At 38.4% G+C, this 14,480-nt stretch overlaps 2 protein-coding genes across 2 annotated transcripts; one reads left to right on the forward strand and one right to left on the reverse strand.

The window, feature by feature from the left end:
- Window positions 1-2,221: 2,221 nt before the first annotated feature.
- On the forward strand, window positions 2,222-3,323 carry LOC113567724 (olfactory receptor 2A7-like). Its single transcript, XM_026995819.3, has one exon. The coding sequence runs from the start codon at window positions 2,382-2,384 to the stop codon at window positions 3,321-3,323; it is 942 nt and encodes a 313-aa protein (XP_026851620.2). The 5' UTR covers window positions 2,222-2,381.
- A 6,697-nt stretch (window positions 3,324-10,020) lies between these two features.
- LOC113567720 (olfactory receptor 13C4-like) lies at window positions 10,021-11,246 on the reverse strand. The gene has a single exon (XM_026995814.3). It carries the CDS (start codon window positions 11,113-11,115, stop codon window positions 10,162-10,164), a length of 954 nt encoding a protein of 317 aa, XP_026851615.3. The 5' UTR covers window positions 11,116-11,246; the 3' UTR covers window positions 10,021-10,161.
- Window positions 11,247-14,480: the final 3,234 nt, after the last annotated feature.

Consider the following 14,480-nt stretch of genomic DNA (forward strand, 5'->3'; position numbering starts at 1 on the left):
ATATATATATATTGTACATACATTGTTAATATATTTTGTACATATAAAGAATATATATTCCTCTATGCACCCCTGTTTTCTTTTTCCTCAGTTTAGACAGAGCACTCTCAACCATTTCACTATGAGTTATATTGTGTATGACTATGTATGTGACAAATAAACCAAACTTGAAACTTGAAACTGGCTAAAACTTGACAATGTGGTGTCAGATTGTCACCAAAAAAAGGTATGTACATAAATACTTGCCATGAATACATGCTAAATTTGCTTTGAGTCAGTATTTTGGCAGGCCTATAGACCTTAGCCTTATGTAAAATATGAATGGTGAAATTGCATTAATGTGGAGCACTGTCAGATCAACAGCGGAAGTGTGAACATGGGCAGTGTGGTCCTTGGACCCTTTCATTACCACTTGTGGCTAGACACCACACGGACTATGGTGAAATGGACAGGATGCTGGACCATGGAGGACTGGACAGGACAATGGAGAACAGAATGGATTAGGGACTGAACAAAAGACACAGGGACAGGAACAAAGATGGACACAGGTACAGGAACTGATACATTCAGAGGAAATGAGACAGAAACTGATACTGACACGGGGACGGAAACAGGCACAACAACAGGAACAGGAACAAAAACAGACATAAGTACAGTGCCAGTAATGGGTGATGGGAAGAACACTGGGGCAGCTCTAGGCGCTGACACAGCTACCTGAGAGAGCTGAGGAGTTACAGAGGAACGCAAGGCATAGACACAGGAGTCACTGAGGTCCAGAATCCTGAAAGAGAGGCCTCTGGAGTCACTGGGGTCTGGGAGGTCAACAAAAAGGCTTCTGAAATAAATGGCCACTTGTGAATCATGGCCACAGGAGTCAAAAGAGGCAAAGGAGAGCTGCAACATGTGTCTACTAGGAACACTGGAGAGCCACAAGGTGTAGCCATTGGAATAAGCCTTGTACGAGGCATGGGGATGGCCTTGGCCCAAAGCATGGGAACCAGAGCTGGCAAGGTCATGTTTTCTATGCTGGGAAAAAGAACTGGAAGGGGTCTGGCAGTGCAGTACCTATTGGCAGTAGGTCCAGATGTGCAGCTGCTGCAGGTGACTGGTCCAAAGGTGCAGCAATGATCAGCGTCATGTCCGGTAGGTTTCCTAGCATGCCTGACACAGCCTGAGCATCAAGGAGCACACTGGGGTCTGGAACCTGGACGTCGCATCCTACTGGCTGTCGAGTTCCGCTGGCCATTGCGCTCTGCTGGCTGTCGTGTTCTTTGCCAGGGTCTGGAAGCTGGTTGTCGTGTCCCTTGCCAGGGTCTGGAGGCTGGTCACCTGTAGGGGGACTCAAAGACAGAGAGGCCCCTAGGCAGCCACTGAGACCCAGAGTCTTTCTCTGGGTCAAACAAGGTTTGGGAAAGTCCTGTTGGGCCATGAAAGGGCCAAACCCAGGGGCACACGGCACCCCCCAAATAATCCATGAGAATTCTTACCCCCTGGGGTAGCCTGGTCCATAGAGATAATAGATGAGAAGGATGGACCTGGCTGAGGAACATGTTCAGATGTCTATTTCCTCCAACATTGGTGGCACCTTGGGTAAAGTGTAGGGAGGTTTTCAGGTTTTGTGGAGCTTTGCTCACAAATCCCACTACCTGGTTAAAGAGCCACTGAAGCTGGAGACATTCCCCGCCTACACAACTCTAAGAGGGCTGTAATATCCGCTTGGACACAGGCTATATGGTCTTCATCCAGTCCTAATATGCCTCTACCTATAAGCTGGTCCATTCTGTCCATAAATTTATGGGCTGCCCAGGTCATACTGAGCTGGTCCTTTTCCATCCATGTAGGCTCAAACTAATATGGCAATAACAAGACACAGGTGAAATGAGTAACAGGTGAAAAACTAATCAAGGGGGCAGAGAAAACAAAAACCAAAACAAGGAAGCACATGGCAACAAAACCAGGAAGATAACAAAACAGGTGTCACCATGGAAAACAGAACACAAGGGAGGGCGAGCATGACAACTGCTTTCATTCTTTTTAAATATGGTTCTATAAACAAACTATAGATCTTCCTTAGATAATTGTGTATCTTTCTAACATGCCCCTCCTACTGGGAATTGGGAAGTGTGCACAGACACATGATAAACCAGAGAGCAAAATCATACTGAACTATATAAATGGTCTTCAGCAGTCATCAGATTTGTTTTCACAGTTGATCTGACAATGAAGTAGGCTGTATAAATCTGTAAAGAGGATCTGTGTTTTCAAAGACTTTGAAAAAAAAAGCATAAAGAACAGGATTACTTTGGATACTCAACTGATAATTCCTTATTCATTCATTCAAAGGCCTTTTATGTCCTTCAAACTGTCACAAAAAGTGAACTATGGTTCAAAATATTTCTAGAAAAATGATTACTGAATTTGTTGTAACAGGATTCGATACATTAGAAAAGCCATTGGGTGTAGGTATTGTCATATTGATAGTATACATTTTTGTTATGCTTGCTAATCTTGCAAACATATGCTTTATTGTTTTGGATAAGCGACTGCACCAACCAATGTACCTTTTTATCTGCAATTTGGCAATTGTAGATATGCTGTATTGTACCAGCTCATGTCCAACTATGATAGGTGTCCTTATAGTTGGCTATAAATCCATATCGTATGGACCATGCATTGTTCAGATGTTTGCTTTTGGTTTAGGATTTGTGATGGAGCTGTTCACTATTTCTGCCATGGCATTTGACCGTTTAATTGCTATACTCAATCCACTGCGGTATCATTCTATTCTGACAAATTTTCGTTCTATTCTGCTCACTTTTTTGCTGTGGATCGTGGGTTCTGCTTCTATGGCCATAGTGCCTGGTACAGTGCTACCTCTGCCATTGTGTTACTCAAGTCTGAAGTATGTGTTTTGTGATTATGCAGCTGTTGTCAGGCTAACTTGTGTAGATCCAAATCCATATTTTGATTTAATGTCATTGTTTTCCTCCATAATAATGTTTGGTACTTTTAGCTTTATTTGCATGTCTTATCTTAGGATAGTTATCATTGTCATCAAAATGAACTCAAAGGGTAACAAGAAAAAAGTGTTTAATACTTGCTTAAGTCACTTGATAGTTATAGCCTGCTATTACGGACCCACCTTCATACTAATAGGCCTAACCAGGATTGGGTTAGTCTTAACACTGGAGGAAAGACATGGGTTGAGAGTTGGAACAATTCTTGGTCCTTCTTTGGTAAATCCTTTTATATACTGTTTTAGAACTAAAGAGATCAGGAATAAAATACTGAGAATTATATCAAAAGTTGAACCAGATAAATAAAGAAGACAATACTCTCAAATATGTTTGGACTGTTTCTGCACAAGCTTTTTTAACATCATTCATACCAAAGTCACTGGTAATTTTTATGGACAAAATGTTCTATTGTGGTCTCAACTGACTACAGATATCTTATCAGGTCAATTAATAGACATGATAAATGTATTAAACTTTTAACAAAGTCTAAGTGTTTAGGATTGTGGGGTTTTTTCTTGCAGGCTTTTCAGTCCACTTGCTGGTATAATGTTTAAGTTGTGTTTGTGTTTTCAGGACTGAGTAATGCACAACCAATCATTGTCATTCTCACCAAGTCTCTCTTCTTATTACATGTAGGAGCATACTTTCAGGCTGAATATTCAAACAAGTATCTATTAATTATTGGTTAAATACTTTTTAAAGCAGTAATTAATAGATGTTATCTGAGTATTGAATATAAAAAATAGCTCTAGTTTAGAACTATTTTTATACATATTCCTGAAGGTCAATAATTTGCGGTTATATTCATATATTTAATATATTTATTTAACTCTCACATGCTGAATAGTCAAAGGGTTTGTTATGAATGCTTGGCTGAGCACCTAATTCCTAAAAACTCAAATGAACTTAAAAGTATACATTAGATTGAAAATACTTGTATTACACATTGCAAAAATAATTTTAGATATAACTGGTAGCTGGTTATTACAATATTTAGAGCGTAAGGTAAGGCAGGGCAAAGTAAATTTACTTGTATAGCATATTTTAATACTCAGAGAACTCTAAAAAATAATATAAAAATAAAAAGTGCACTGTAATTGGTTAAACAAGTAAATAATTCAGTTATATTAAAAGATAAAAATGCAATGCCAAATTCTCAATGTTTTAATTTCAATTAAAAAACAAAAATATCAGATCTGGCTTGTTCAAACACAAGAGCTGTAATTATAAGAAAAAATAATGTAAAATATGAATGTAAGATCTTCATGCAGAAAGAACCAGTTTACAGAAACTCAGTACTAAAGTAATAGACTTGGCTATGAATTCTGCTGGGAAGAAAACAAATAAAGCCAGAGCACAGGAGACAGGCACTCTGCTCACCTCTGCATTACATTCTCTCTTCCGCTCTTTAAAAAAAAATATTTTCAAAATAAAAGTAATTCATGCATACCATGACCATCAGCAGGCTTGATTGCTCATGTCACAGTATAATGTCCTTTTCACAATGGTTCCAATTTACATCTGGAGTGTGCAGGATCATTCAACCTTATGAGAACATTGTAAGCTGTGAATTTGACCTTATTATACTGGGCTTTTTGTAGTACATGAGCATAACTGTGCTGTTCCAACATCTTCAGCAACTATCCATTTCCTGAATCCCAAGTATGAGCAAAGTGTACATGTCATGAGTCGGGAGGCTGTGGACTAGCGGACTGACATCTGTAATGCTGCTCATCTCCTTGCTGTTTATATCTGCCAGCTAGACTGACATCAGCCCTGGAATAATGACTCAAGCTACCCTGGAGTCAGAGTTTTCTTTAGTTCTGCTCCTAGGGCTGAAGTGGTGAACAGTTTGGTTTCACCATGAAGGTCTGTCAAAGTTCCATCACTGAAAATGACTTGGGCTGGGGCTCCAGAGGATTTGGCCATGGTTATCACTGGAGTCAGAAGGAGCTTATCCTCTGGTTCAGGACACATGAACTGCAATGTTACATCAATAGCTGAGATGGGCAGTGCCTATCTCTGGTGATTAGCACAAGTGTGGTCAAGAGAGTGAGTGGGGTGAGTCAGATATGACCATGTTTGTGTCAGCATAGCTACAGGTGAATGGAGTTTATTTACTTTTAAAGTTGTCATCAAGCTCAGCTACAAGTGTGCCAGTGGGAGCAGGATATGTAATGTGGAGCTCACTTTATCAAGAGTTGTAATGCCAAACCCAAACAATTTAGCTTGCCCACCAGTAAACCACCACAGTTCAATCTGAATACTCAGCACCTACATAACACAAGCATCATACAATTCCACTTTAAATGAATAAGCTTTACAATTTACTCTGCTTCATGCTGCCAGTGAGTATCCTTCACATTAGGAAAAGCAGGGTTTCCTCGGAGCAGACCATTCTTTGTCTGAAGAAAAGTAAGGCCAAGACTATGTGCGCATCCCAACTGCATACTATTTACTAATACTAACTAGTCTATGAGTATGTAGTATATAGTGTAATTAAAATTGTTAAATTTGAGTACACTCAAAATTCCAAGATGCATACTTAGAACTGGTTGGTTTTTGAGTATGGTTTGAATGGATAGTATTGTTCCATGCAATGCAAAATGGAAAAGAAGAAGTTACTAACATCTGAAAAATTTTGAAAAAAATAGCGAACAACATAGATGGTTCAGCAGTGACAGCTGCAGGTGAACAGTGTATAAATGTCAATACAACTTGGATTTCTTTCTTTATTATTTTACTGTTTTAAACTTAACAAATGGTTGCTATTTTTGTAAGAGATCTGTTTTAAAGCATGGTACTTTAAGGTAGCTAGTAGCCTAGCTGTAGTAGTGTTTGGCCTTCATAGGGAAGTTAAGTAGCCAATTAGCCAGCTAGCTAGCTAGCTGACCTGGCTACTTCACCATGACTTCTGTCACGGCACCCTCTAGTGGGACAGCAGATTTCCTTGTTTGTCATCAGCAGATGTTTGTGAGAGAATAACAGTTCCTCCTCTTTGCTGGGATTTGATTTTAATTATGACAATAAATTGGTCCAAAATGTGTTAAAACAGTTAAAATGACTTAATGTATGCTGGACCCTGACTGAATGCTGAAACAAACATTAAAGGAAGGACATATATGGATTGTTTGAATATTTTTTAAATGGTGGAAACTGAGGAGGAGCCATGTGGAATGGCTAATACTGGATAGGTTGTGCAGGATGTTGTGATTAGTTGCAAGTACAGAGAGATAAATTGTAGAGGTTCATAATATTCTCATTTTTCCATGTCATCATTATGATGACATGGAAAAATGAGAATATTAATTTTATTTCAGTGGAGACAGCAGCCTTTGCATAACGCTAGATTACAAACACCATCAGTTGGTTGGCTGTTGCACATAGAGAATTGTAAAAAGTCACACATCCTGCCAGCTAAATACAGCAATGACAGACTGCTGATTCTTACTTATACAAAAGCCATATCAAAAACTGAGTCATTTCCTTCCAGAGGCCATGATAGCTGCCTTGTTCTTTCCTCTGGTCTCTGTATTAGCTGATGGGCCTTTTCCAGGTGATGAAAAAGCAGGGTCATGGCAAATATCATCTGCACAGCGTAGAAGCAGCACAGGTGAATCAGTCAGAAATAAAACTTGTGAGTGCATAATGGCAGACTACTTATATGCCAACTCTTTCAGTAGGTTGCCAAAGCTAATTCCAGAGAGAGCAGAGGACTAACACAGACCCTGAGTCAAAAAACAAAACAAAACTGATTGCTAAAAAGCAAAATGAATGTAGGAAAAAAAGGTTATATAAAAGTTATATAACTTACATAAAGTTTTTTTTCTTGTTTCATAGTGAGCAGTAAGGAAATCTCTTTTCACTATCACTATCACTTTCCCTGTCCTTCCTCTTTGACCAAGAGTCCTTCCTCCCTTACCAAAGCTGGTGATTGTTGAACTCATGTAAGTCTCTTTAAAGACTTTCTTGTTTGGAAATATTATCAAAACTCTTGCTGTTGTGCAACAAACACAGCATCAGGAGTTCCTTGAGCTACTATGTGAGCAGTTCCTTCACTTTAAAGCCCTCACTAAGGAGCAAGATGCAGGCCATCAGATCCTCCGTAGTCTGCTGAAGCCTGCCAGTGCTCCAACTGCAGGCCAATTTCAATTTATGAAGATGACTCCATAGCACAAACCAGAAGAGTTTGTGGAATACTTTGAACACACCTAAACATGCAACAGGCTGGCCAAATCCCTAAGCAGCACCAAAAGGTATTGTTTCTTTGCTGTGGAGCCAGACTCTACAGCTATTGTATTCCATTGGTAGTGCTGAAATAGCTCGCCTTCTAGACAGTGTAATTGGTCCAGAGTCACTGCCTGGAGCTGCTACAGCAACACCTACATGAGGCTAGTCAGCTGACAGAGACATACTTGAGAACAGGAGACACCTCCCTAATGTAATGAAGTAATGAATGTAGAAAGTTGTATCTAAGACTGGGGGTTTTTTAAATATGTTTGAGTGTATTAGATATGGACTTTGATTAAAGAAATGTTGATGTAGCAGTGTGGCCATTCAGTGCACCATTTCATTGTTCTGGATAAGCTGGGTAGTCTCTGTTCCAAGTAGAGAGAGAGAGACCTGGACAGACAACATTCACTTGTGTGGAACTCCAAAACTGTGTTAACAGCAGGCATACCACCAGGACATGGCTTGTTTTTCTTTATTGATTGGTGTTATCTTCAATGTTTACTTACTCCAATCCAACTGTCTCAGATCCCCCTTCCTCACAGATATTACCACAGTAGTGCCAAAACCTGGAACTGAAGAAGGGAAGCATCACGATGGAAATATCCCCTTTGAGTGAGGTGATCAAAATTTTGGCCAGCCTTCCAGCATTGTCAGCATCAGGTACTCCTGGACATGCAACAGGAGCAGATGCACCTCTTTGAGGCTTTGGCCAAGGTTCTCAGAAGCATCTTCCAGCCCAATGCTTCTGCCATAACCCAAATCTTGTCATGGATGATGCCCCAGGATGATCTAGATGCATATGTTGATATCTTTTGAGTGTGGCCTTCAATCAGCTGGATGCCATGCATTTTGCCACTGCTCACTGCAGAAGCTCAACCTGCTGCACAACTTCACATAGGCACTCAATTGGACTACAAGGTACTGAGGCATGCAGTCCTGGAGTGGGTGGGCCTGGATGAAGGCTTTACCAAGTGGCACAGGATCCCCACTGAAGAAACAGTAACAGCTGTTAATACCAAAGAGTCTCAGGCATTCAGTTTTCATGGCAGGGTACCTAGGGGTAAGACAAAATGCTACACAGACTAATAGCAGTTCTATTGGCTGGATGACTGCGGCAATGTATGCTGGTGGTGTGCCTTTCAAATGAGCACCATTATGCCACCTGCTTCTGACTGAGTTGCCCTTTAAGAGAACTGGCATGGACCTCATTGGACCATTAGAGCTCTTTACACATGCATGTTACAACATGGGATTTGGTCAGTGAATGATAATGCTTCTCTAAACAAAAAGAGACTTTAAAAAAACAACACCAATGGTAAAGTATAAGCCCCAGCTAAAAGCAGAAGCAGAATAATGAAACAATAAAAGCAATGAATTGTAAAAGGCCTGTATTTCTGATGCCTATATTTTGTTGCATTTTTATCATGTTAATTATGTAATTAAATTAAAAGACTTAACAATTCAAGAGAAGCAACTTTAAATAAAGTTTAAAGTTATATTATAGGAAATATCTTTTAAAAAGTGAGGCATATATTTTTTAATCATCTCTTATGTTTCAGTAACATACAAAACAAAATTTTTGCTCCATTCAACCAAATCCTTGCCACTTGTTTTCATCATTCCAAGTGATGAATCTGATTACTGAAGTGACATCATCATAGTTATATATTTATATTCATAATCAAGCTAGAGTCATTGTTTGACAGTCAAACGTGCAGGGAGAGTTGTGCAATGGAATTAAGCCAAATACCCAGGAAGCGAACGTAAAATTAATAAAATTCACCTTTTGAGGTGCATTAGGGTAAAAGTTTAAATTCCATTTATCTCACATTCCCAGTTGCTGTAACATAAAATGTAATTGCAAGTTACAAGTATATTAAATGCCAAACTGTGGCTTTCATAACTATGTTTTGTAAATATTTAGGCATTAGACACATTAACAGATGATTTAACAGATGATCTGATTTGCCATATAGTAGTCAGGGAAATGTTTAATAAGTGTTCTTAAAAGCAATAGTCAAACATGTTTCTCTTGTGTAAAATTAATTATTTTTTTGTACAGATCCAGTTTTTTAAATTTTGTTTAGTTACATTAATTTTTGTAAGTGAACAAATCTGTGTGAACAGACCTGCCCTGGCTGGACACTATTGTGGCTGAAAAGGAATCTTCGCCATTAAACGAAAGAGCATTTTCAAATGAAAAATATGTTTACATGTGAGAGAAAAATAGATAGCACAGGATTTAAACAGTAGCTTTACAGTGGGGGGTCCAACAACAGTGCAGGGCAGGCATATTTAAAATGGCCCAAGCACAATATCTCATTCAAGTATTTTCAGTTTATATTGCATTTTAATTCTTTTTTTTTAAGTTTTAAAAATGAGGTTTAAGAATGAAATGGTCAGTAAAGTCTTATATATTTATTCACTGTGTAAAGGTGACACATGCCAAACCACTTTAGTTAGCTATCAGCATGGCTGGAAAAATATAAGAATATAAACGTAAATTGTTGGCCTTCTGGAATTAGTTATAAACTTAAAGTATCATTACCTACTTTGAATTATATTTGAATTAATAGATAGTTTTATATTTTAATATTTTGCCTGGGAAAGAAAGGTCGTCAATGAAATTAAGGAGAGTGACTTGGTGGGGGTGACATTAATTGCATCTGGTGATCACACAGTCCTGAAAACTAAGGTGGCCTCCATACTAGCAAGACATTTGGAATGCCTACAGAAAAAAACCGTCTACTCTCACACCGTAGTCACACCATAAGCATACATACCTGTTATCATTTCCAGTCATTGTTCTGATAAAATATATGTGGTCAGTGGAGATAATAAAAATTTTTGCACCCAAAATAACCAGTGAGAATATAGTTAAAGATAAAGGTCAATACAAAACCTTTGGGATTTATTGTCTTCTTTGTTTGGCTGGACCAACTTTTGATATAATTCTCAATATTTTACTTCTGATCTCTTTAGTTCTAAAACAGTATACAAAAGGATTTACCAATGAAGGACCAAGAATTGTTCCAACTCTCAAGCCATGTATTTGCTCCATTGTTAAGGCTAACCCAATCCTGGTTAGGCCTGTTAGTATGAAGATAGGTCCGTAATAGCAGACTATAACTATCAAGTGACTTAAGCAAGTACTGAACACTTTTTTCTTGTTACCCTTTGAGTTCATTCTGACGACAGTAATAACTATCCTAAGATAAGACATGCAAATAAAACTAAAAGAACCAATCATAAGTATGAAGGAACACATTGAAATCAAATTAAAATATGGAGTTGGATCTATACAAGTTGCACTTACAACAGCTGCATAATCACAAAAAGCAAACTTCAGACTTGAGTAACACAATGGCAGAGGTAGCACTGTACCAGGAACTATGGCCATAGAAGCAGAACCCACGATCCACAGCAAAAAAGTGAGCAGAACAGAACGAAAATTTGTCAGAATAGAATGATACCTCAGGGGATTGAGTATAGCAATTAAACGGTCAAATGCCATGGCAGAAATAGTGAACAGCTCCATCACAAAACCTAAACCAAAAGCAAACATCTGAACAATGCATGGTCCATACGATATAGATTTATAGCCAACTATAAGGATACCTATCATAGTTGGACATGAGCTGGTAGAGTAGAGCATGTCTACAATTGCCAAATTGCAGATAAAAAGGTACATTGGCTGGTGCAGTCGTTTATCCAAAACAATAAAGTATATATTTGCAAAGTTGGCAAGCATAACAACAATGTATATAATGAATATGATAATACCCACAATTGTTGGTTTTTCTAAAGTATCAAAACCTGTTATAACAAATTCAGTAATAATTTTTCTAGAAACATTTTCAACCATAGTTCAGTGTGTTTTCTGTGCCAGTGTGAAGAGCAAAAAAGGCCTTTTGTAGTTATTTTTTAATTATCAGTTGAGTGTCCAAAGTAATCCTGTTCTTTATCCTTTTTTTTCAAAGTCTTTGAAAACACAGATCCTGTTTGGGGATTTATACAGCCTACTTCAGTGTCAGATCAACTGTGATTACAAAAGCTGACTGCTGAAGACCATTTATATAGTTCAGTATGATTTTGCTCTCTGGTTTACCACGTGTCTGTGCACACTTCCCAATTCCGGGTAGGAGGGGCATGTTAGAAAGATGCACAATTATCTAAGGAAGATCTATAGATTGTTTATAGAACCATATTTAAAAAGAATGAAAGCAGTAGTCCTATTTAAATACAATGTGTGTGTGAATGTGTGCGCATGCCCAGTGGTGGATGGTGCTCTGTCTTTGTTGTTGTCCTGTCTCCCCCCTGAACCCTATTCAGCCCCCACGTGGGGGACACCTGTTCGCAATTGGCTGCCACTTGTCACTGGCGTGTGACTGGATGTAAAAGCTATGTGTGTCAATCGTAAAGCAACTGTGGTTTCTTTGAAATACACTATATAAATATATAACTTCATTAATTTATTCATTTGAAAAGTCTTCAGATTCACTGAACTGTAAAATTGTGCCAGTTTTTTGCCACTGCAGTATTCCCCTGAGGCCAATTCCTACCAAACTTGGCAGATGACTTCATAAATGTGACATTGTAAATAGTTGCCAAATACAGTGATAATCGGCCTATGACTTTTAATGTTTTAGTTAATTGTACCTAAACACCTATTGATTGAGGTACTGCAGCCATGATTCAACATGATTTGGAATGATTTTCAGAGAGAAACTGCTGATTAGTTTTGAGATGACTGGGCAAACACTTTAGGATAAGTATGAAAAATACATTTTCAAATGATCAGCGATAGCCAAAAACTGGTAAGTTTTTTTAACTGAACAAAGTTAAATTTTTTCAGTTATTAAGTTATGCTTAGAACACCTTAGGAAGCAGCATGTAAAGTTGTTGCTCAATCAGACCAGTGAAAAATATTTATTTGCATGTTAATAGCACCTGCTATTGGCCAAACTGCCAAATTTGGTCACCTACTTACAAATCAATATAGGTGTAGAGCTTTAAAATAAGAAGAAATGTGATCCACCTATTTAGGTATTAAAGCTGTTTAAGTAAAGAAAGCTCTGTCCCAGCACTGCTGATTAACATATGACAGTCATATCATTTGAAAATGTGATCATATTTTGGATAGCATTTAAAAACTCTGTCCTGAATGCTTTTTACATCATTAAGGTTTCATGTAGGGCCCACTCATGTAGGGCCCACTCACTCCACTCATAATCAACACCTTTAACCAACTACCTTGCAAACGTTTTACAGGTGTTGTCAGATGGACACCTCCTTTTGTCAGTGTTTCACTGAATTAAGCTCAGACCCACAGAAGACACAGCATCCCAGAGCCAATCCCCTCCAAACTTGCTTTTAAACCTCCAAACTGCCCCACAGACAATCAATCTATAATAATAATAATAATAATAATAATAATAATAATAATAATAATAATAATCCACCAAATCCATAATGGCCTCACTGGTGAATAATGCCTTACCCAACCCTAGTGGCACCATTAATACATGCTCAGAGCTGCCAGTTACGCAGAAACTTTACTATATTATAAAAGCAGACAGACATATTTACCCACTGTGCTGTCCCTGCACTGTCAATCACTCCCCAAATCATAAAATCCATTGTAGCCTCCACAGTAACTATGGCTGGACTCCAAGTACTCCACTGGCACTGTTGATGCATACTCAATACAACTAGTTACATATGAATTTTACCCACTGTGCCACCAAACACCCTATAATGCAGATTCATACTGGCCTCTGTGATCACTAAGGCCGTATCTAGCCCTACTAGCACGGTAATGCATGCTCATTCTAGACATGATAGTGATATGACATTGACACTGAAAACTCTCTATGCTGTATTCTCCTGTATGAACTATCATGTTCCCTCCTCATCCATAACCACTGACTAGCCTTTTCAAGCAAAGATGGAGCAGACCTAGATACCAGATACCATACTAGATACAGATACCATAGCAACTATTTCTACTGGCCTGATTAATGCCTGCCACCCACATTCTCTTACGTCAGATTCTAAATCTATTTCAGCTTCTTCCTTTCAAAAGCTTCAACTGCATCATCAAATGGAATTGTTAACTCTTAAAAGTAAACTATACATTTACTTTCTGAATATAATATCATATCAGGCCTCCGTGTGGTTAATGCAATACACCACAGCACCGTCATTCACCACAACATTCACCATCAATTTCCAGCCTTGTGCTTCAACCCATCTACCAGGCTGACCAAGCCAAAATAACAAACAGAAAACCCAACAACAGTAACAACAAGGGAAAAAAAAGATAGAAACAGGATATAAACAGAAGAAAACACAAATCTATCTCCCTAGCTACATAAACAGAAGATAAAGGGGCACTGAAACTAAAATGGCATCAAGCTCTCTATTTCCCAGCTACTTCTGAACTATAAACTAGTTACAACTATGTACAGTGATGTACCATGTGTACAAAAACAGCGGACCAATAAGAAAAGGGTCTTTGTTATTTACATTATCACTAAGCCCATGCCGGCGCAAAGGAGAAAAAAACAGCTTGTGCATGAGCACAGTAATCTGGGAGGACAGCAATGTCAACAAGTGATGTAACCCTTTGTCCATTTAAATGCACTGCAAGTCTTTCTGGGGCACTTGCTTTCAATCCTGCCAATATAACCAACTGCTTAAATTGGTTTAGGGTTTTCACAGGCAATATACAATTTCTCAAGGAATGCTGTTTGATTTTTGCGTGCTTTCTGAATCTTGGCAGTAGGCCTCAGGTACTAACTCACAGGCACGCAACACAGCAGACTCAGCTACTTGCTAATCCAATCTGCTCCAGTGAGAGCAGAACAACACTTTGGGCTTTACAAATGCCGATTTCTGGATGCGTCTCTGTATAGTTGGCCCACTGAATCTCCTCTGCACATTTGAATTCAAGATCAACGTAACATTCATTGAGCTACTCCATACCTTTATGATAGACATTTTAATTAAAGTCAGGCTTATTTATATAGCGTTTTATACAGCATGTGTTGTCACAATGAACCAAATGTTTGTTTCCAGATCCTAATGAGCAGGTCTGAAGCACAGTGTATTTTGTATGAGGGATTTCAAAACATTTGTGAATATAAAATATTTAATTATTACTTTGGTTTTTTTTTTACACATGGAGCCTTAGGAGAAAGGGAAAAAATTATGAAATAAATTAAATTA

The sequence above is a fragment of the Electrophorus electricus genome, chromosome 17 (assembly GCF_041902795.1).
Source record: "Electrophorus electricus isolate QZ-2024a chromosome 17, ASM4190279v1, whole genome shotgun sequence".
Classification (NCBI taxonomy): domain Eukaryota; kingdom Metazoa; phylum Chordata; class Actinopteri; order Gymnotiformes; family Gymnotidae; genus Electrophorus; species Electrophorus electricus.